Source organism: Callorhinus ursinus, unplaced genomic scaffold, assembly GCF_003265705.2.
Source record: "Callorhinus ursinus isolate GAN/ISIS: 27379988/994484 unplaced genomic scaffold, GSC_fseal_2.0 scaffold16, whole genome shotgun sequence".
Lineage (NCBI taxonomy): Eukaryota > Metazoa > Chordata > Mammalia > Carnivora > Otariidae > Callorhinus > Callorhinus ursinus.
Window position 1 is genome coordinate 3273257 of NW_027397078.1, and position 24861 is coordinate 3298117.

The following is a 24861-nucleotide window of genomic DNA, read 5'->3' on the forward strand; positions in this document are numbered from 1 at the left end:
TGGCCAGACTTATCAAAAAGAAAAGAGAAATGACCCAAATTAACAAAATCATGAATGAAAGAGGAGAGATCACAACCAACACCAAAGAAATACAATTATAACAACATATCATGAGCAACTATATGCCAGCAAATTAGATAACATGGAAGAAATGGATGCATTCCTAGAGATGTATCAACTACCAAAACTGAACCAGGAAGAAATAGAAAACCTGAACAGACCTATAACCACTAAGGAAATTGAAGCGGTCATCAAAAATCTCCCAAAAAACAAAAGCCCAGGGCCAGATGGCTTCCCAGGGGAATTCTACCAAACATTTAAAGAATTAATACCTATTCTTCTGAAATTGTTCCAAAAAATAGAAATGCAAGGAAAACTTCCAAACTCGTTTTATGAGGCCACCATTACCTTGATCCCAAAACCAAAGACCCCATCAAAAAGGAGAATTATAGACCAATATCCTTGATGAACATGGATGCAAAAATTCTCACCAAAATACTAGTCAATAGGATCCAACAGTACATTAAAAGGATTATTCATCACGACCCAGTGGGATTTATCTCTGGGCTGCAAGGTTGGTTCAACATCCGCAAATCAATCAACGTGATACAATACATTAACAAAAGAAAGAACAAGAATCATATGATCCTCTCAGTAGATGCAGAAAAAGCATTTGACAAAGTACAGCATCCTTTCTTGATCAAAACTCTTCAGAGTATAGGGATAGAGGGTACATACCTCAATATCATAAAAGCCATCGATGAAAAACCTACAGCAAATATCATTCTCAATGGGGAAAAACTGAGAGCTTTCCCCCTAAGGTCAGGAACGCGGCAGGGATGTCCACTATCACCACTGCTATTCAACATAGTATTAGAAGTCCTGGCCACAGCAATCAGACAACAAAAAGAAATCAAAGGCATCCAAATCGGCAAGAAGAAGTCAAACTCTCACTGTTTGCAGATGATATGATACTTTATGTGGAAAACCCAAAAGACTCCACCCCAAAACTGCTAGAACTCATACAGGAATTCAGCAAAGTGGCAGGATATAAAATCAATGCACAGAAATCAGTGGCATTCCTATACACCAACAACGAGACAGAAGAAAGAGAAATTAAGGAGTCAATCCCACTTACAGTTGCACCCAAAACCATAAGATACCTAGGAATAAATCTAACCAAAGAGGTAAAGGATCTGAACTCAGAAAACTATAAAATACTCGTGAAAGAAATTGAAGACACAAAGAAATGGAAAAACGTTCCATGCTCATGGACTGGAAGAACAAATATTGTGAAGATGTCAATGCTACCTAGAGCAATCTACACACTCAATGCAATCCCCATCAAAATACCATCCATTTTTTTTCAAAGAAATGGAACAAATAATCCTAAAATTTGTATGGAACCAGAAAAGACCTTGAATAGCCAGAGGAATGTTGAAAAAGAAAAGCAAAGCTGGCAGCATCACAATTCCGGACTTCCAGCTCTATTACAAAGCTGTCATCATCAAGACAGTATGGTACTGGCACAAAAACAGACACATAGATCAATGGAACAGAATAGAGAGCCCAGAAATGGACCCTCAACTCTATGGTCAACTAATCTTTGACAAAGTAGGAAGGAATGTCCAATGGAAAAAAGTCTCTTCAACAAATGGTGTTGGGAAAATTGGACAGCCACATGCAGTAGAATGAAACTGGACCATTTCCTTACACCACACACAAAAATAGACTCAAAATGGTTGAAAGACCTAAATGTGAGACAGGAGTCTATCAAAATCCTAAAGGAGAACACAGGCAGCAACCTCTTCGACCTTAGCCACAGCAACTTCTTCCTAGAAACATTGTCAAAGGCAAGGGAAGGGCAAAAATGAACTATTGGGACCTCATCAAGATAAAAAGTTTCTGCACAGCAAAAGAAACAGTCAACAAAACCAAAAGACAACCAACAGAACGGGAGAAGATATTTGCAAATGACACATCGGATAAAGGGCTAGTATCCAAAATCTATAAAGAACTTATCAAACTCAACACCCAAAGAACAAATAATCCAATCAAGAAATGGGCAGAAGACATGAACAGACATTTTTCCAAAGAAGACATCCAAATGGCCAACAGACACATGAAAAAGTGCTCAACATCGCTTGGCATCAGGGAAATCCAAATCAAAACCTCAATGAGATATCACCTCACACCAGTCAGAATGGCTAAAATTAACAAATCAGGAAACGACGGATGTTGGCAGGGATGCGGAGAAAGGGGAACCCTCCTCCACTGTTGGTGGGAATGCAAGCTGGTGCAACCACTCTGGAAAACAGTATGGAGGTTCCTCAGAAAGTTGAAAATAGAGCTACCCTACGATCCAGCAATTGCACTACTGGGTATTTACCCCAAAGATACAAATGTAGAGATCCGAAGGGGTACGTGTACCCCGATGTTTATAGCAGCAATGTCCACAACAGCCAAACTGTGGAAAGAGCCAAGATGTCCATCGATAGATGAATGGATAAAGAAGATGTGGTACACACATACACACACACACACACACACACACACACAATGGAATATTATGCAGCCATCAAAAGGAATGAGATCTTGCCATTTGCAATGACGTGGATGGAACTGGAGGGTGTTATGCTGAGCAAAATAAGTCAATCAGAGGAAGACATGTATCATATGACCTCACTGATATGAGGAATTCTTAATCTCAGGAAACAAACTGAGGGTTGCTGGAGTCGGGGGGGGTGGGAGGGATGGGGTGGCTGGGTGATAGACATTGGGGAGGGTATGTGCTATGGTGAGCGCTGTGAATTGTGCAAGAGTGTTGAATCACAGATCTGTACCTCTGACACAAATAATGCAATATATGTTAAGAAAAAAAAATAGCAGGAGGGGAAGAATAAAGGGGGGGGGAATCGGAGGGGGAGATGAACCATGAGAGACGATGGACTCTGAAAAACAAACTGAGGGTTCTAGAGGGGAGGGGGGTATGGGGATGGGTTAGTCTGGTGATGGGTATTGAAGAGGGCATGTAAAAAAAAAAAAAAAGCTCCACTTGGGGACGACAACTGGAAGCTCCATGCCTGGTCTCTCCTGGACCCTGCCCTATGTGCCTCTCCCCTTTGCTGTTTTTTAATCTGCATCCTTTTATTGTAATATACCATAACCACGAGTACAATGGCTTTTCTGAGTTCTGTGAGTCCTTCTAGTGAATTATTAAACCTGAGGGTGGGTCCTGGACACCTCTCAAACTGCAGGTATATACTTTGAAGTGGAACTGCTGGGTCATATGGTGATTCTACATCTAACCTATTGAGGAATTGCCAAACTGGTTTCCACAGTGGCTGCATGTTTTACATTTCCACCAGCAAAGCACAAGGGTTCCCATTTCTCCACATTCTTGCCAATAACTGTTACTGCCTGCTTTTTGACTATTATCACCCTAGTGAGTATGAAGTGGTATTTCACTGTGGTTTATTTATTTTTTTGGGGGGGAAGAATAAATTTCTATATATTCTTCAGAAATTATAGAAAATAAATGAGTTAAGAGATATTCTGTCACCCTCTAAAGAAAACAGTGTGTCCTCCTCAAAAGGGGATGACACCTGCCTGGAACAGCAAGGGCCTGGCGCTTATGTCCTCAGCAGTTCCTGTCCTGCTGCAGGACAGTGTCCATTTGGTTGTCTTCTATTTTTTTAAATTTTATTTTATTATGTTATGTTAGTCACCATACAGTACATCATTAGTTTTTGATGCATTTGGTTGTCTTTAATCCCAAATAATCTGTGAACAGACAGCTGGGTGGTATAGCAGTTTTCTCAAAACTCTGTCACTGACACAATGTGATAAATGGTTCAAGCCAGTCTACCAAACCTACTCCAGCCAAAAAAAAAAAAAGAAAAGAATATGACCTTCTAGAGAGGAGGGGGGTACGGGGCAGTCTAGGCAGAATGCAGGTGCAGTATTAGGTATGTGTGTTGGTGTTTTGCCTAGACTTTGGCCACAGTCCCTCTAACTGCCAGCTTTCCAGAATTCCTGTAGGGTCCATCTATACTTAAACCCCATCACCCACAGTGGCCACCAGCCCTTCTGACCTCTCATCCCTAAGGGTCTGCAAGGTTGGAGGGCAGATGTCACTTCAGTGTTATTTAACTTTTCCCATGTTTATATCCGGCCTCCCTTAATAGACTATAAACTCCTGAAGGCAGGGACCAGAAATGCCTTAGAACCAGAAAAGTTTGTACTGACAAAATTTGGAATATATGAAAAAATATTAAGTACAGTCACTGAGTAGGCATACTTGCATTTCTCCACTTGTTGAAGATTTTCATTTGTTTTTAAAAAGTTCATTTTCCTCATAATCAAACTCCTATTAGCCTAATGGCAGCCCACTGACTTATCCTGACTTCAAATCCACTTGCATGTGATTTCAAACATGACCACATCCCTCTCCTGTCAAAAGGGACACACTTATCTAGTACCAAATGTTTGATGATTCTCCTCAGTTTGGCTGGATGAGTCCTACGGCTTTCCATCAGCAAAGTCCAATTAACTCCAAGGAATAATAATATGAATAATTAAAAACAAGTACAACTACTATTACCACTAACATTTACTGAGTATTTACTCAATGTCTGGCACTGTGCTAAGCCCTTAACCACGTTTATTAAGTAGGTACTATTATCATCTCCATTTATAGATATGGAAGCTGAGGCACAGATATGGTAGGTCACTTCCTTGAGATAGTATAAAAAGCAAGGAAGGAGGTAGAACCAGGATGTGATCCCCAGAAGTCTGGCTCCAAAGGTCATATTCTTTTCTTTCTTTTTTTTAAGTAAGTGTATGTGTGTCATTTATTCATTCATTCAATCAGTCAATTTCTACACCCAATGTGGGGCTTGAACTCATGACCCTGAGATGAACAGTCGCATGCTCTTCCAGCCAGGTTCCCCCAAAGGTCCTAATCTTAACCAGTGTTCTTTCTTTCTTCTCAGGGAAAACCGAAAGCCTCTGGATCTAGGTTGAATGGGGCTTGAACATAAGCCATATAAGGACCCTACAGGAATTCTGGAAAGCTGGCAGTTAGAGGGACTGTGGCCAAAGTCTAGGCAAAATCCAGAGCTGTCTGGGGCATCTCATTTGAACCTAGTCTTTATGATCTGGTTCAGGATTATCAGAAGACTTTATGCTCAGGAGAAAGATTCTAGCTCCCAGATATGGAAGCTGTAGACATTGGCTACGTTTAGACCCCAAACCCACCAGTGCTGGATTCTATCCTTCCCCAGTGAATGTTCCCAAATCAAAAGAAGAGGATAGATATGTGTATTCCCACTGCTGGGAAGCAGGAAGAACAAATACAATTCACAGATAGTTAAGAGATCCATAAAGAGTTAGTAAAACAAAATATCCTAAATATGTTACTAATCACAAAGACTTAAAATAAACCTCCCAAGAACAATGATGCTAATAAAACTTGACCCCTACTGAATTACTATATTTGTTTACTATGTTCGTGATTCACATACAGGGAACAAGACGCTAAATTACTGATGAGTTCGGAATTAACTTTCCTTAGTGGTGGTTTAAAAGGAAGAAGAAGGTTTTGGTCTGTTTTCCCACAGGAAAACTAGGTATCAACCATGGAAAACAAACGCCGCTCTATTAGTATAAGTAGAATGTAGGTGAGAAAAGAATTACACACTTCAGAAGGTCACCGGATGTTCATTCCCCCTCACTCAAACTCAAGGGGGGAGGGTCTTTCCTACAGCCTGGCACTCACATTGCACTTCCCCAAACCATAAAATGACTTCACACCTCTCCTCAAACCTCTGGACCTCACTCTCAGCTGATGGTCCTGCTTCCTACCTCACTGAGGAAATTAAAACAATCAAAAGAGCACGTCTGCAGATCCCCACCAACACACGTACCTAATACTGCACATGCACTCTGCCTTCAAGGCTCTTAACAGGCCAGAACTATCAGTGCTCCTGCCCAAGGCCACCCCCTCATCGCACGCTTTACCCCACCCTCTCTCACCTACTGAAAACCTCACTCCAGCAGTTTTTCCTTTCCGCTGGATCACTCCCTTTCATGCACACTGCGATGTTCTATGTGCTAACAAGTGTACACACATATTTGGTAATTCTACCATCTTAAAGACAAGACCTCTTTACTTCACTTGTTTGAACTGTTCCTACTCCCTTTCTTTGTCCTGACCATTGGCAATGTAGCTTTTGCATTCACTACTGCACCTAAACGGCTCCTCCCAGTTACCAATAATCACACTGCTAAATTCAGGGGTCAATCTCTAGTCCTCCTCCTACTTCCGCTGCATCTTTACACCACTGATCTTTTCCTTCTCTTTGAAATGCTTTTTTCTCTTGAAGTCTAGGCTGCTACACACTCTCGGTTTTCCTCCTGTCTTCCTTCTGGCTTCTTCCCAGTCTCCTCTTGCTGCTTCTTCCTACTCTGCTGGACTTCTTCATGTTGCAGTGCTTCCAGGCCTAGTGCTCGGTACTGTTCTCCTCTCTATCTACACTCACTCACTCAGTGATCCTACCCAGTCCAGGCTAAAGCCCATCTCTAGGCCAATGGCTCCCAAATCCCTGTCTGCAGTCCGGGACTTCTCCCAAACTCCAAACTCACACAGATACTTGTCAGTTTGACATTTCCACTAGGATGTCGGATAGACATCTCAAACTTAAATGTCTAAAACTGAACTCATCATCTCTTCCCCCAAATCTGTTCTTCTGCAGATTTCTCTATTCAGTTTATGGCAACTTCATCCTTCCCACTGTTTGGGCCCCAAACCTGGAGGCATCCCCAACTCCTATCTTTCTCTCCCACCTCCTATTGGCTCCACCTTCAACATTCATCCAGAATCTAATCACTTTTCACTACCTCCACAGCCACTACTCCAGTCAAAGCCACCACCATCTCACAAGGATTACTAGAATAGCCTCCTAATTGCTTTTCCTGTTTCTAACCTTCCCTCCCCTGTCTATTCTAAATACAGCAGCCAGAGCTTATTTTTAACTGTTTACTATGGAAATTTAAAAACCTATATAACGGCACAGAGAACACTAATCATGACCCCCATATACCCATCAGCCAGCTTCAATGGGAATTAATGTATGACCAATTTTGTTTCATCTTTAACCCCCACAGTACCCTGCCCCCAGATTATTTTGAAGTGAGTATTAGACATCATATCATTCTACAGAGTGATCCCTTAAAAACACAAGTCAAATCATGTCCCTTGCCTGCTCAAAGCCTGTCAATGGCTCCCCCTTAAACTGAGAGTAAAAACAAAAGGTCTCATAAGGGCCCTGGAAGCCCCACACCAGGGGCTGGCAGCCTATGGCCCACAGACCAAATGCAGCAGCTGTCTGTTTTTGTGTGGCCCAAGAGCTAAGAATGGGAACTGAGGATGTTTTTACATTTTTAAATGATGTAAAAAATAAAAAGAAGACTACTTCATGACACGTGAACTAATATGAAATTGAAATTTTAGAGTCCATAGAGTTTAACTGGAATACAGCCACGTTCACCTGCTTAAGTACTGTCTGTGCTGTCTCTGTGCTCAAGGCAGAGCTGAGGAGTCGCATCACAGCCCGTATGACCTGCAAAGCCTAAAATATTTCTCTGGCCATTCACAGAAAAAAACCTGCCAACCCTTGCCTTAACCAGTCAAGTTCCCATATGACCTCTCTGATATTCTCTTCTCACTCACTCCATTCTAGCCTCATTAGCCTCTTTACTGTCACTCAAACAGGCCAGACACACTCCTATCTCCGATCATCGGCTGATCCCTCTGCCGGGAATATTTTTACCCGAAATATCTGCATTGTTTTCTCTTACCTTCAAGTCCTTCCTCAAATGTCTCCTCTACCATGAGTCCTACTCTGACCACTCTATTTAAACCTGTAATGCATGCCCCCTGCCCCACACTCCCCACCTTCTCACCATACTCCACATTTTTCCTTTCTATAGCACTTCCCATTTTCTCATGCACCATTTAGTATTTATTCCTTATTCCCTATTTCTCCCAACTCAAACCTACGTTCCACGGCACAAGGTTCTTTGTTGGCTTGCTGATAAGTCCCAAGTGCCGAGAACAGTGCCTGGCACACGATTAGGCACTCAAATATTTGTTGAATAAATGTAATTCTGTATAATAAAAAATTTAAGAGTCTTAATTTGGTAAAACCTTCACAAAATGCAGACTCTAAACTCTAAGTAATAAAAGTAAGAACCATTGCCCTGCAGATGAAAAACCTACTCCAGAATGCTTCCTCCATCCATCTGTTCATCTATCCATCAATCTAGTATTTACTGTCTGTCTGCCATGTCAGGGGTGTGGGGGATCTAAGGATGAAACAGTCTGAGCTTACAGTCTACTAAGGAAGATAAATCTCAGAGAATAACTCAGACAGTGTGGCAGAATGTGGTAACGTGGGGCTGTAATGCCAACTCAAGTCTGCTAAGATCAAGGCCAGTGTTTTCTTTCACCACAGTCATGCTGTCAATTATTAACTATTCTAAAAAATCCTCCTTTGGGCGCCTGGGTGGCTCAGTCATTAAGCGTCTGCCTTCGGCTCAGGTCATGATCCCAGGGTCCTGGGATCGAGCCCCACATCGGGCTCCCTGCTCTGCGGGAAGCCTGCTTCTCCCTCTCCCACTGCCCCTGCTTGTGTTCCCTCTCTCACTGTCCTTCTGTCAAATAAATAAATAAAATCTTTAAAAAAAATCTTTTAAAAAAATCCTCCTTTAAAACAGGAAAGATAGGGAGAAAAATGTAGGTACTACGATAATGAAAGTAAGTAAATTAAAGGATATAAGTTCAATGTGCTATTATAAAATGGCTAATAATGGGGCTCCTGCCTGGCTCAGTTGGTGGAGCATATGACTCTTGATCTTGGGGTTGTTTGAGCCCCATGTTGGGCATAGAGATAACTTAAACATTTTTTTAAATGGCTAATAATTATAAAAACATGGAAAATATTTCAGTTTTTTAGTGGGGAGAATGAATATTATAAACAAATCTATGATACAATTAAATATGGATATATTTATGCAATAAACAGTAACTGAGCACTGACAATGGGCAGGCACTCCCCTTTCTGCTACAGGAAATCCAAGGAAGAATGATGCACAACCTTGGTCCCCAAGGGGCTCACATATGAGGAGCAACCAGGACAGAACTCAGGAAAACCTAAACAGGCAATGCATTAAAGTTAGTAGATCCTGTGGGATTAGTGTTCCCTTAAATTGTTTTCCTTTGTAACTGCTGTCCTTAAATAATATCAGCAGAAAAAAAAAAGTTAAAAAAGAGGCAGGACAAAGTATCCAATTCTGTCAGATGTAAAAAATGAATTTAAGAAATTAAAAGGGTCTTTGGGGTCCAGATTGTGTTCTTTAAATACCATTTCTCAGTAAAAGAACCAGGTTTACTTGGAGGAGTGGCCGATCCCAGGTCTGCAGCAAGAAATCTACAAGATGAGCCAGACAGCAAGAAACCTCAGGAAACACCCAGAGTCACCGTCCCTAAGTGATGACATCATATGGCTCCTTTTCTGTGAAGAACCTTAGCAGACAATTCTAACTCTAACCAACCTGTAGCTCCTATGCAGGAGGCCTGGGGCGTAGAAGGGTCAACCCTTCTGCCTTTGCTGGAGGTAACTGGCCTCTCGCAATCTCATCCACCATCCCCCCCACTGTCGCTGTTGAGGGCACCAGCAGCTGCTTCCACTTCGTGCAGCTGTATTCCTGTACCCCAGACATCTCTGAAAACTCTACTTGTACTACCATATACAACAAACGTATCTGTGAGAGTGACTCTCAAACCTATCTACCAGGATTTATACATTTAGATGCATCTTTCCCTACCAAAATGAGTTGTCCTTAGTCCAGCAACAGAGTCACTGGTTGAATCATCCTAGAACCTGAGTCCATCCATAGTTGGTGGGTGAGCTGCACAGGAACATGGGCCTGGTTGTTTTAAGAGTTATGGCTTGTTTCCACCCAGGATGGTATCATCTAGCTTCAGAACTCACCTAATTCATCAGAGATCTGACAACAAAGGATGGAAATTAACTACCATTATGGATGAAAAGAGTAGGCTGAAGCGTCCAGAGGCAATGTCTAAAAAAATGGCTTCAGGAATGGTCTGTGCAATGGCAGAGCCCTAAGAGTGAGTGGGAGGCCTCCCAAGTAAACTTTCGGTTATGAGGCGGCTGTCACTGGCAAGTTGAGTCTGGCCAATTCAGTGGTGGCCTTGGTGACTTACCTGAATACAAGCCCCTGTCTTCAACTTGCACAGGTTGCAGACTAAGGCCCATCGACTGGGTGGGATGTGGGAGACCTTTGTGATTGGTTCCATCCTCTCAGGACAAGCAATGCTGACCTACAAATAAAACATGACCATAAGGCAGAGGCACCAAGGCATTCCAGAAATACCTTTCACAAACCACAAATGATATCACATGAAGCTCAGAACATCAAAACAATGAGGTGAGCTACATCTCTTAAGGTTACTATGGAACCAAGAATAAATAAAAGTTGTCCCCTGCCACTGCTCAGACCTTCGATCATTTCCAGTAATGTAAATGATTCATATATAGAATGAGAGGGGGCAGGAGTGGAGATGGAGCATGGTTACCTTAATCAATCCAAAATATCTACACTTTACTTCGGAACCAAAGAAAGCCACTAAGGAAAGGAATTAAAATTCACAAAATCTAGCATCTATTATAATGTTAGAGATGGTACCATATGCCTTGTTTTGTCATTTATTTGACTAAGGATAAAAAACAGGCAGTGACAAGCCTTTCAGTTTAGTGTACCAAGAAACAGGATACTGCTGGAAAGTAGCAGCAATCTGGGTGATGAAGAGGTTGCAGCACAGTAGGAAGGATGAGGATGATAACATTTTCAAACCCCAGTCTTTTAAATCATGTAACTATTTACAGTTTGCTCTATTCTTTCGGCCAAAGTAGCTTCAAAGTGAAATCAGTCTTTGGGAGAGTACTGAAAGGAAGGCAGGCTTTAAAAAGAGATGGAAAACATTTTTTTTCCATATGAAAATAAGGGGTTAGGCAACTTCTGGCAAAAAGTGTTCTCCCACTCTCTTACAAATGTGTACATGAGTTTCTAAGAGAGCCACAACTTTAAAAAAGAGTGAAGGACTATTGAATAAAGCTAGTTAAACTAGTACAAGTTCTACCCACAGCAAGAAACCAACAGTAGAAAGATCAGAGCGATCTTGAGCAACTCAAAAGGTACTAAAAACCCTAAGACAAAGTCAATAGATAAGAAAGCTTCTTTTAGGGGCGCCTGGGTGGCTCAGATGGTTAAGCGTCTGCCTTCAGCTCAGGTCATGATCCCAGGGTCTTGGGATGGAGTCCCACGATGGGCTCCTGGCTCATCGGGGAACCTGCTTTCCCTTTCCCTCTGCCTCTCGCCCTGCTCGTGCTCTGTCTGTATCTCTGTGTCTCAAATGAATAAATAAAAATTAAAAAAAAAGAAAGCTGCTTTTATTTCTAAAGGACTCTTCCAGAGTCATGTTCTAAACTCATTATGCTGAGAAAGCCTGCTCTATTAGCTGGGCGTTTGCTGCAGGAAACCAGTCACTCTCAGGCCAGAAACCCAAGAGTTCATGTCAGTCTGTAAGCTAGATATTCTTAGTACGAAAAAGAAACCATTACTCAAATATTTTAAAAAACGTTTCTCTATCCCTAAGAGTACCACAGTATTTATCACGGACAGTTTAACTCTGTGAGCTTGAGCTTGACTGTTAGATAGTTAACTCCCCTGGAACGGCCATTAACAAGAATAAAGCCAGGGAAGTTTTAAAAGGGGAATGAATTACCAATACAGTGTCATCAGCTACTGAATTCTAAAGTCTTTTTCTTTTTTTAAAGAATTTATTTATTTATTTGAGAGAGAGAGAAAGCACATGAGATGGGGGGAGGGTCAGAAGGAGAAGCAGACTCCCTGCCGAGCAGGGAGCCCGATGCGGGACTCGATCCAGGGACTCCAGGATCATGACCTGAGCCGAAGGCAGTCGCTTAACCAACTGAGTCACCCAGGTGCCCAATTCTAAAGTCTCTCTTGCCCTGCAGTTAAACTGCCTAACAAATTTGTTGGCTTGGATAGGGGTTGGGGAAAGAGGATGTGAGTGGGATGTTCAAACAGGTTTTTTTTTTTTTTTTAAAAAGGCAGCCATAAGAAGGACAAGTAATGTTTGGATGCTCTCTTTAATCAACTTAGTGCGCACACAGCCCCTTATAAAAGATCAGCAACTGAAGGACCAGATTAAATAATGAGGGATGGAGTTTTGAATAAAGAAGCTCTTAGACAAATGTTGAGTCCAAGCTCTGAAAAGAGCTTCAAAAATCAAAGGGCAACCATCATAGTGGGCGAAAGAACTATTGCTCACTTTATTTGGAATAGCCTAACACTGGAAACAACTGAAATGCCCATCAAAGAATGGATAAATCATGGTATATCCATACAATAGCATACTACTCAACAATAGAAATGAATGCGTGCTGATACATACTACAACAAGGAATGCTAGGCAGACAGAAAAGATTGCATACTGTATGATTTCATTTATATGAAATTCAAAAACAGACTAAGCTAATCTACAGTGATAGCAATCGCAATGGTAAATAGGAACCCAGATAGGGACTGGAAAGTGGGTATGAGGGATCGTTCTGGGGTGCTCTATGTCTATTTCTGGGGTGTTCCAGGTCTTGGTCTGGGTTGTGGTTATAGATAGGTATAAAAATTCATGAAACTGGGTACTTCATATTTGGTATTTTAAGTAAGTTTCACCTTAAAAAAATCTGCTCACATTCTGGTCTTTTGTGCCTCTCTTCTCATACAAACTTATCCAGTAGCACTGGTATCACCACCTATAAGTGAATCAGCACGGGCTTACATGCTCACTTGCATCTGAGAAGGATGTGAGGGAGCTCAAGTAGAAGCCCCATCATCTCAGAAACATGGGCAGGCATGAAGCATCTCCACGAAGCCCAAGCCATTCTGAATGCTGTGGGAAACAGGGGCCTCCTGGAGCAAACGGGCTCACAGGCCTGGATGAGTTCTTACCTCTGGAATCCACAGGGCACAGCTGACGTGAGCCCATTTAGTCCCTGTCCTGGTAGTTTTCATGGCCCCCCCTCTCTTTGGACATAACAGACATTGCGGATGAATGCCCAGGACACAGGAACGACACAGCCAGCTGCCTTCTGGGACCTTGAGGATGCCGTAGCAGGCCTGGGGGCACGAGGAGGAGAGGGGAGAATGGTTAGCATCTTCTCACCAAGAATGATGTCTGCTCTGGTACACAGTCACAGAGTACCCTCCGCTTTTAGGAGAAAGAGGCAAATAAGGGCCAACAAGCTCATATCGGGGATTTAGTAATTTTAAAACACTCAAAAAAAGGGCAACTTCCAGCATCTGTTCTAAGATCGGCATGTCTGTCTATGAGAACTGACTTTAAGGACAAAAGAATAAGACTAGAAAGAAATATATATAAAAGCTGGCCCAACTGTTATCTGAGTTTGGGGATTACATGCTTTTTTCCTTTTTTGCCTCTGTTTTCTAAAGTTTCTTCAATGATTATGTATTATACTTATCAGTCATATATTTATTGAATAACTTCTACATGTCATGCACTGTTGTAATCAAGAAAAAAGTGTTAAAAAGGAAACAGAATGAAACTTCTGAACAGCAAATGAGCTAATGTTCAAAGAGCCTAACAGAGCCTGGTGCATAAAAAGCACTCAGCAAATCACAGCAATTACTTGCTTGGGTTGAAGAAAAAGGGACTTGTGAATGAATCCTGAATTGAATAGAATATTAGACTAATCACAATACTCCATAATGAGTTCTGAAAGCTGCTTCAAATCCTTTATGGAATGAAGTTGGACAAATAAATGAATTACTGGGGGAGGGGAGATAAGTTTGGAAAACATTCTAGATTTCCTTTTCACTACCTCCAACCTCACCCATCTTTCCCTTCCTTACTGCTCTACTCTCACCATTAAGGACTAAACCTGGGGGCCACCTGGCTCCCCATGTGGCCTGGCATACTTTCCACCACTGACTGATTCACCAAGGCAGCTTCAAAATCTGTGCCTACCCCAGGAGGTTCACCCATAGCTTGGATTCAGGTTCCAACGGTTACTATCATGTTACCCCTGAACTGGCCCCTTTTCCCTAAACTATCCATATCACCACCATGCTTCCCAGCTTCCAGATCCAAAATTCCTGTACTCATATTATCTACTTCCCTTTGTCTACCGCCCCTGGGGCATGCTAGTCCTCCCTACAGAGGTGGCCCTTAGGCTCTGACCTTCCTCTCCATCCCCACCACAACTGCTCCATCCATCCAAGTCCTTATCATGTTATGCCTGGATTGATTTATTCCTAAATTCTCTTCCGCCCCCTTCACACCTTCAATCCTCCTTCTATTTGGCTGCCATGTTCTTCTTACTAAAACAAAGATTTCATTCCATTGCACAGCAACAAACCCTCTAGAAATTCCTTCTGTTCTCACCCCACCATCGTCTAAACCACAGGTTGGCAAACTACTACTTGAGGCCTGTTTTGTAAGGCTAACAAGCTAAGAATGGTTTTCATATTTTTAGAGTGATGTTTAAAAAAAAGAATACGTTACAGAGACCATATGTGGCCCTCAAAGTCTAAAATATTTACTATCTGGCCTTTCAAAGAAAAAGTCTGCTGGCTTCTGATCTAAAGCCTGATGTTTCTCACCTCACTTCTCAGTTCACAGAGCCCCTGTGTCTGCTCCACTTCTTGATCCCTGCCCACTACTCAACATATAGCTTCCCTCACCAGGTACGTGGTTGGCAACATGTATCCTTCTCTACTTTAGCTGTTATGTTTCATCTCCTCAGTGAGACTCTAAGGTCACTGGGGTAGGTCTTTTATCATCAGTTATCTGGAATGTTTTCTATGCTGAGATCAAATAGGCAGTTTGGTAGAACAGATTAATTTAGGTCAAGAACTGAAGCTGAACTCCAACCAGGCTGCTCTTACAACAGCAGGGCATCATTTTATAAGGTTCCTGACCTTCAAAAGCTTTTCTTTCTCTGAGGTCCAGAAAGTTTGCTAGGAAACGAAAGCAAGCTTCCTCCTAAAACAGAACCTGTTTTGGACCAGCAGAAGAAAAACCAGTGGTTCTAGGAATACCCTTTATCTCCTGGCTCTTCCACTAGGCAGAATAACATTTACTGAGCCCTTGTGTAGACTTATTCATGGTGAGCTTGTATTGCATAGCAGCGGTTCTCAATTTTCTCTAGACCACATGATGAAGGCTGTGGACTCTGAGACATATGTTCTACATATACTTTCAGGGGGTTAATAAACTCAGTGCCAAACATATATATGACAGATATAAAAAACTATGAGCATGTACCTTCAGACAAATTAATTTAGGCCTCAGTTTGAGTGTTCAATACCTGGGCTAAGAACCAAAAATGGAATATACAAAGGGACTTGGAATGCTCCCAATTTTCACATTTTTAATGTTAAAATCTCAAGTCTATTGATGTAAACCTCTCTTCTAAAATACTGACACAAGTGTGTTATAGTCACAGAGGAACAAATATTTGACATAATGTGGTGGCAGTAAGGAAGAAAAATTATGTTTAATAAATATAGATGTCAGCATGTCCCTGATTCTGTTAAGGAGTAAACCAAATCCTCCAAATCATTTTAAGTCACTTTTCAGTCAACAGAGGGAGCTCTAACCTAAGTATCTCTTTAGAAGTCAAGCGACTATACTCACTTTGGAAGAAATCTCTTTTATATGAAACTTTATGTGGCACCAACATCCAGCTTTAATACATACCAGCTTATATTCTGCAAGGCCTGGTCAGGTATTACTGTCATCCCTTTCTATGTGAGGAAAGCGCATCATTTATAGTCATTAATGGATATGTTTTCAAAACAAAATAATCTTTGAGGAGAATTATTAAGTTACATTTCATTTTTTAGCCGAGGAATCTGAAAATAATTCCTTAATATTTGGTCCCAACTGTGAAGGACAGATACTGAAAATATATACAGATAACCTTTGTACTATTTTCCCTTCAAGCCTACAATCATTTATCTGAAAACCCTAGGGTGAGAAACATAAGGAAATTCAGAATTGTTCAGACCTTAGGAAAACAGTAAGTAAATACATGGTATACTACCTAAACCCCAATGGGACCAGGGGCAGTACCCTATTATCAAATACATTAATATTATTCTAGCAAACTATATGACCATTTATACAAAATGGGATAAAGACTATAAACAGCCCCATATTGGGTGAGTTCTAGTATTGCCCCTAATCAGTTTTGGTGCCAAACTTAAGCAGTTTTCAGAGCTTTTGAAATTTCTGGAATTGTAGAGGAAAGACTGTGGACCTATATGTTATCAAATATTTACATTAATACCTAAATGATATTTCCTCTCTCGCTAAAGGTGTGACATAAATGCCAATAACTGGTAGAATGAAGATAAATTTTTGAAGTTCACTCTTTCAAAGGAAACAAGTAAAATGAAGAAGATCTAATTGGTCACAGAAAAATTTTGAGTACCTTTTAATACAGAGGGTTAGGTTAGGTGGCCCAGGCAATTAAAGTTGTAAGCCCTGTTTTTTCTCGATCTCCTGCGTTACCTAATCATTTTATTTATTAAAAAATTTTTATTTTAAGTAATCTCTATGCCCAACATGGAGCTCAAATTCATGACCCCGAGATCAAGAGTCACATGCTCTACTGACTGAGCCAGCCAGGCGCTCCACTGCGTCTAATCATTTTAGTCATTTTGTAGCCAGAATGACCTTTCTAAAATACAACTCCTAGCCTTCAGGGTTGACGGGACAAAGCCAAAGTTCCTTAGTCTGTCAGCGAAGGCTGGTCACCTGTGGCTCCGGTATCCCTCTCCACCCTCGCTCTCCATCCTCCTCTACTCCACCCCACCACCTCCCACAGCTCTGAACAGCTCCAGAGTTGCCTCCCGTATACTTAGCCCATTCTCACTACCCTGCCTGAATGGGTTCTCCTTTCTGCCTGCTGTTCTTTGTGGCAGTTAGAGTCAGCTTGGATGCCACTTCTCCGAAGCTGTCCCTGACCCCCAACCCTCCCATGTAGTCTCACAGCAGCATGGACTTCCATCCACAAAACCACCTGGCACACTGTGCTAAAGGGGCAGTACCCTTGTAGCCCCTATACCGGCCTCTGGTGACCCCGGGGGCCAAGACCATGTCTGCCTCTTCGTCACTGACTGTGTCTTCAGCATGTGGCACAGTCCTGGCACATGGCAGCATGGTGTTCCATACCTATCTGCTAGATAAATTAATGAGAGAAATGAAACACACAACAGGTTCAGAAGAGTGAAAAATTATTTAGCGTAGGGGAATTCAAGAAAAGGTTTAAATCAAATCTTGGAAGTTCTATAGATTTTTTTATAGATGGAGATGGGAGAAAGCATTTTAAATTGGAGTGTGGCCAAAACATGAAGACAGGACAGTGTCAGGAATAGTCATCACTGCCCCCTTAAGTAAACTTATTTTGCTGGAGCATAGGGCTTGCGAGGGCAAGAAAAGGAAAGAGCTGAAAAGAATGTTGATATCATCATCAACATCATCAATTAAAAACGCATTGTGGTAGAAAGGACGACAAATAACTAGCTGTAAGAGCTTGGGTAAAGTCACTTCATCTTTCCTGGTATTATTTGTAAAACTGAGGAGTGGGATGGTCTTTTACAGTCCTAAAATTCTATGATCTTTAAAAGCATAGCAGACTCAGCTTCCTGGGAGTTATATATCAGGAGGGCTCTGGGTGCTAGGATAAAGAGTCTGGACTTCCACCTGGAGGAACTATAATCTCCATCAAGGTTACTAACCATGAGTGTAACTTGATGATGTAACAGGGATTCAAAGGTGAAGGAGAGACTCCCAGGCAAGCAACAAGGAGACTCCCCAGGGGACTATAAAAGTCTTGAACAAGGCAAACTCAATGGCATATGTATGAAGGGATACAATAAAAATCTGGGTTTAGCTCCTGGGATAAAGTTAGCAATTAAGTCACCTTGGGGATCATAAATATTGTTTCTAAAGGAATTACTGAAGAACAGCCAGGCCAAATCTTTATTTTCATCCTTATTAAATGCAAATTGCTACCCAGATATGGGTGCTGGAGACCATCACTGAGCTTCAGAAAGGCTGACCGTGGGGAGGTGGTGGTCTCCACTCTCACTAACCTGATGCACACAGACGTTACACTTATCACAGAACACCATATCATTCCCTTCTTCACTGTCTGGAGACCGGCACACATCACAGATCACATCTTCATCATACTCTATGCCTAGCCCTTCCTCTGTCTCAATAGCATGGTTCATATTTTCATGGCAATGGCGTTCCAGGACTTCTACTGTCTTTTCCATAAGATTCTCATCAACTGGCCCATAACCTGCACAGAAATACAAACAATCAATCAACCCATCAGTCAGCTGTTATTCCCAAATCACCTACTGTGAGTCCGGTGCAGGGATGGAGGGATTCTAAAAGATAAAACCATCTCTTCCCTGATCTAAAACAACCGGATTTCAAAGAATCTTTTACTAGAGCTATTCTAATATTTACATATCATCACGTATTAGTGTGTGACACATGAAAGGATAAATAAATTTTACCACATTCCTTGTAAGATGTATTACTGACCCTTTCAATTTTCTGTCTACATCTTAACCAGTCTCCTCCTAAATCTCTGTTTTCTCTTATTCCCACTGAGGGCGAACTTTCACTGAGCTTTATAATTTTGAACACTTTAATTTACAGAATAAGATAATTAGGATCACAACTATTTGAACATAAATAATAATTCATTCTTAGCATGTTAGTCCCAATGAGCACATCTAACGAGTATATGAGGGAATTTTCATACAAAAAGGTATTAAGTCATAAAAGAAAATTCTAGGTACTGTGTATGTCAGTATACATATGAAATAATTTGTTTTTTAAACCTGGCTTCCAAAAATATCCAATAATATTTTCCAATGGCAACTGTATATAAAAGAAATCTATTAGCATCCACAAAAGTCTAACTGCAAATTCTGAAATTACCTTTTTTTTGCCTCTTGATTCCCTTTCCTTCTATACTTTTAATTTTTCTTAGTCTTCCAAACTTAATAAACCCAACTAAAAGATTTATATGTGGATACAGGCAACAACTAAACATATTTCTTTTTAGGGGACTAATGATTTTGTGAGAGCGTGTATATATACATATAACAGCTTGTAAACTCAGGAATAATTCTGAAAATGATCCAAAACAAATTCACCCAAATATTCCACTTCATTTGTTATATAAGATACATGAAGAAACTCTGGAATTCCATATAAACTACCTTTTTAGTGTTGTAGATACTTATGAAAGCAAAAACTACCCAGGTAGTATGTTTCATTTTACCAGCCAAGACAAATTACACATTTTTTTTTTTCCTGGAGTGGAAGAGGACAGTGTCTGGTTGTAAGGGCACTTAGATTCAAATTCCAACTTGACCCCATATTGGTTATGTAAACCTTGACAAGTTATTTATCCTCTTTAGGGATTAGTTTCGTTATCTATAAAATAAGGATCATAATACAAACTCAGTGATTTCTTGTGAGGCTGAGATGAGGTAATGTTTGTACACTGCTTAGTATAGTGACCAGTATGTAGTAAGCACTCAATTTTTTAAATTCCTTAATCTGAACCAAAAAATATGCTTAATGTTTTTAAAAGTTTATTTTAAGCTCTTAGAAGCCTTACTACAATATCATTTACTCTAAAGAGTAAAACTTGAGATAAAGCAATCCTCTTTTAAAAACTCTTCAAGCCTAAATGCAATGTGGTGTCCTGGATGGGATCCTGGAACAGAAAAAGGTCATTAGTGGAAAAACTGCTGAAATCCCAATAAAGTCTAGAAGTTAGTTAATAGTAATGTACCTGTGCTGGTTCCTTAGCTTTGACAAATGTACCATGGTCAAGTGAGATGTTATTAACATTAGGGGAAGCTGAAATTGGGAGGGGCATATGGCAACTGTATTCAATGTACACTTTTCTGTAAATCTATGACTACTCCACAATAAAAAGTGGATTACAAAAAATCATCCAAGGGGGATTAACTGCAAAATACCAAAGGGACCTTGTCATAAGGTGGTGTCATGTTGAAGTGAGCCCTGTAATGATCATAATGTATACGGATGTCATATGGTTCATAAATGCAACTGCACACTGAGCCATCAATCCACTTGATGATGCTCTTATACTCTGATTTCCCCTTCTGTCAGTCTTTTATTCTCTTCCTTTTGTGGTTTGCACCCTAAGTTGACATCCCTTCTCTCTTCTTCGAAGGCGGAGTAAGAGAAGGCTTAAAAAGTTTTAAAAAATAAGTACTGGTTACTGACAGAATAATTACCACCATCACACCAAACTGGATTTAATACAGTTTTATGTTTTTATTCATAGGCATTCAGATACCAACCTCAAAAGGAAGAGAGGGGAAAAAGGGGAGGGAAGGAAGAAAAGTAAAACCATCGATCCTTGTACTAACGATGTACAAATGTGATGCAAACAAAAATGAAATCAATTGTATGCTTCTCTGTATCTCATATGGAGACTTAAAAACCAGCCACAGTTCCATAGGACTATTTGGACCTAAACACTGCTCAGACTGAAGACTGGTCAAAGAGCTGTGTGTAAGAATAAAGTGAGTTTCCTTTGAGTCTAGCATCTCCCAGCATTGCCGGTATGGTGCTGTAGGACATACATTTACTTTAAAACTATTATTATGTTTACTTCCAAGATTTTTTTGTTTGCTTGCCTTTGCTTAATTTAAGTTTTTAAGAATTGCATGACAGCTTCAGAACTCACTAAAGGTAGTAAGGTAGCTAAGAACTGCATTGGGGATGTTTTGCCCTAAGCCTGCCATTCTTGCGGCAGGAAAATTACTAGTGTCGCATGAAGGCATTGCTGGTCACACCGACCTGTCAGGTGCAGTGGTGCTGCCTCCTGCTGAAGTTAGAGCTTCCCTCCAGCCGGCAGAGATGGCAGAGGTGCTGCTGCCCCTGGCCCTGCCCACTGACCAGAGTGCTTTTCAGGGCTGAGCCAGGAACCAGGTTCAGAATCCTTCTTAACCAGAAGTCCAATCAGCCATGACCACTTTCACAATCGGAACTGGAAAACAATCTTATGAAACCTACATGCCATCCCTGATCTGTGCTATTCACCATGAACAAGGAAAGAAAAGGTCAGATTTAAATGTTATTGCTCTATTTCAATATATTTACGCATTTCAAGAAATGCTTCATTAAGGTAAGATCAAGGAGAAAAATAAACGAAAAGGCCAGAAAAGAAAAGAAGCCACAAGATGAAAGCAAGTTAAATGGTCCTGACAACTTAAAAAAAAATCACGAGGCAATACAAGGAACAACTTACTTGTGGGAAAACAACTCACCCATTTCTGCAAGATCTTCATTGAGTTCCTGGAGCCAGAAGATGTCCATGTCGTCTAGGTCATAGCGACACACAGATGCTGCCAACTCCATGATGTTGATGTAGCCAGGTTCTGTGGTTTCCGAGCTGGAGCAGTGGATGTACTTCCGGGGCCGCATATACAGAACCTCCTTTACCTTCTCGGCTACAATCCTAGAAAAGTGAAAGAAAGATACTCCTAAGTCAACAAATGACAGATTCTGGGCACTGACTGGGTGGGACACAGTGGAGTTGAATGCTCTCCTTTTTCACCGTGGGGGGAGGTCCTCGCTCTGCCAACTGAGAGGTATGGCAGATCCCTTTCTAGAAAGTAAATGGTTCTACAAATTCAGTTTTGTCATCTGCTGTGAACAGTCCGACTGCTAATGTAATGTTTCATTTACCCTCATCGCTCCTGGGTCCCTATTACCATTCATTCTAATAAAATGTTGCATTGTGTGTTCTTGGTGCAATAGCCACCACATTTGGTTAGAAGGGGAAACCGAGGAAGAGATGATACCAGCACAAAGGCACAGCCAGATGCCATACCAAAGATATATTTCAGCTAAACCCATGATTTTCTGCCACGGATGGTGGTAAAGAGTACAGGCTATAGACTCACACAAGCCTGTTTTTTTCTGCCACTTACTCACATAGTGATCTTAGGGAACTACTTCATTTCTACAAGGTTCAGTTTTCCTAGCTAAAAAGTAAGGACAACAGTCATATACTATGATAAAATAGTATCAAATTTGTAGGGTTATTATAACAATTACACAAAATAAAATATATAAAGTGCTTAGCATAGTGTATAGTAAAAAACAAATGTTCAATAATGTTATTGTTATATTTCTTATTCTTTTCACTATTTATGTAGATGAGGTAAAGCCAAGAGGCCATGGACTTATAAAAACTCCAGGCATTTCCCAGCCATACATGATAGTGACCAGTTCGAGCCAGGGTAACACGATGGGATGAAAGATTCCTGTTCTTCCATTAACTTCTCCAGCAGGTCTGAGCAAACCCATATTTCCCCTCCCTCCTCCTGACACTTAGGAGCCCAAGGCAAGGAAACCAAGCAAGGGAAGAAATAGAAGTTTCTCATACCGATAACTTATTCTATAGTCAATGTTTTAGATTCTTTAGATACAGAAAATACAAACAACAGGAAATATGGATTCTTATTCCCTGGCAAATTTAAAAGAACAGAGTGGGCCCTCTAAAAAAAGAGAAAGAAACAGATATATATATATCATAAAATAATGAAAATTGTTTCTCTGGAAGGCTTCTGGAGCTAGTTTCTTTACTTGAGTCACTATATATGTAGAAGGATTCATAAACATAAACATATTCATATAAATACATATAAGTATTTATAGGCATAGTCTACCTTGTAAATATACAGTGAATATTTCTTCCTAAGCATTCTTCCAAAAGGTTATGATTTCACATAATATATGCTGAACAAAGTTAATAACTAAATGCATTTGCACATTTTAATTTTTCTATCATATGGAGTTTTTAAAGCCAAAGGCAACAAATATTTGAGGAAAAAACCAGAACCCTAAAATATTAATTGAAGCTAAAAATTTGGGAACTGCTGACAGAGGCCTGCTTCCAACTGAAATGAACCCAACTGAAAAGAACAAGACATGCATATGAATTCTCTAGAAACAATGAGATTAAATATGCTATGCTTATTTGGTGCATGGCCTATGAGGTAATTATAGAATATATAATTTTTTTCAAGATTCATCTTGTTCTAAAAGGAAGAATATTTTGCTAACTATTCATATCAATTGTCTCAAATCCTCTGTGGAACAAGGTAGACTATAAATGTTCTTGAATTAAGCTAATATGTTTATTAAGCTTCTGGAAGAAACCTCAGGATAGGCAAATATATATATATATAAAATATATATTTTAAAGTTTATTTATTTTAAGTAATCTCTACACCCAATGTGGGGCTCAAATTCACGACCCCGAGATCAAGAGTCCCATGCTCCTCTGACTGAGCCAGCCAGGTGCCCTGAAGGCAAATATGTATATATATTTTTAAAGATTTTATTTATTCATTTGAGACACAGAGATACAGAGAGAGAGAGAGAGAGAGATCATGAGCAGGGAGAGAGGCAGAGGGAGAGGGAGAGGGAGAAGCAGGCTCCCCACTGAGCAAGGAGCCTGACATGGGGCTTGATTCCAGGACCCAGGGATCATGACCTTAGATGAAGGCAGATGCTTAACCATCTGAGTCACCCAGGCGCCCTGAAGGCAAATATATTTTAAATAAGACATAAAAGCCATCAGCCATAAAGGAAGAGATTTTAAAAACTTCTGTTCATCACCAATATATAATAAACTCTTACAAATCTATTAGAAAAAGACAGACAATCCAATTAAATAGTAGGCAAGAAACTTGAATAGACACTTCCCAAATAAGGCTATCCAGATGGCAAGAAAACTTTTTAAAGGTTTTCAGCCTCATTAGTTACCAAAGAAATGCAAATCGAAATCATAATTACTATTACCCACCAGAATGGCTAAACTTGGAAAGACTGACCAAAAACTGACATTATCTTAAGTGTTTATAAGGAAGTGGAGCAAATAGATCTCTCCTACACTGCTGGTGGGAGTGTGAATTGGTACAACCACTTTGGCAAACTACTTGGCAGCAGATATCATAGCTGAATATACACATACCCTATAAACCCAATCCGGGGAATATACTTAACAAAAAAGTATACATATGTATACTAAAAAAATTAAAAATGTCGGAACACCTGGGTGGCTCAGTCAAGTCAGTTAAGCGTCTCTCTTTGGCTCAGAGGTCATGATCCCAGGGTCCTGGGATGGAGTCCTGCATCGGGGTCCCTGCTCAGCAGGGAGCCTATTTCTCCCTCTGCCTGCTGCTCCCCTTGGTTGTGCTCTGTCTCTCACTCTCTTTCTCTCTCTCTCTGACAAATAAATAAACAAAATCTTTAAAAAAATAAAAATGTCTATATTAGTTGAAAACGGGAAACAATCCAAATACCTATCAAGATCAGAATGGATAAATAAAATGTGGTATGTGGATCACTACATCAAAAACTAATGATGTAGGGCGCCTGGGTGGCTCAGTTGGTTAAGCGACTGCCTTCGGCTCAGGTCATGATCCTGGAGTCCTGGGATCGAGTCCCGCATTGGGCTCCCTGCTCAGCAGGGAGTCTGCTTCTCCCTCTGACCCTCTTCCCTCTCGTGCTCTCTCTCTCTCATTCTCTCTCTCTCAAATAAACAAATAAAATCTTTAAAAAACAAAACAAAACAAAACAAAAACTAA

The 24861-nt window shown here is 40.6% G+C and overlaps 1 protein-coding gene across 9 annotated transcripts in view; it reads right to left on the reverse strand.

Annotated features, from left to right (window-relative positions):
- JADE3 (jade family PHD finger 3) overlaps positions 1–24861 on the reverse strand; it is a 142030-nt gene that overhangs the window by 14492 nt on the left and 102677 nt on the right. For all 9 annotated transcript variants that reach the window (XM_073901860.1, XM_073901864.1, XM_073901865.1 and 6 more), the window contains 4 exons: positions 21529–21719; positions 18289–18500; positions 13117–13284; positions 10289–10405 (listed from right to left, as the gene is read on the reverse strand). In XM_073901860.1, coding sequence (XP_073757961.1) covers positions 10289–10405; positions 13117–13284; positions 18289–18500; positions 21529–21719 — 688 coding nt within the window. The remainder of the gene's footprint in view (positions 1–10288; positions 10406–13116; positions 13285–18288; positions 18501–21528; positions 21720–24861) is intronic.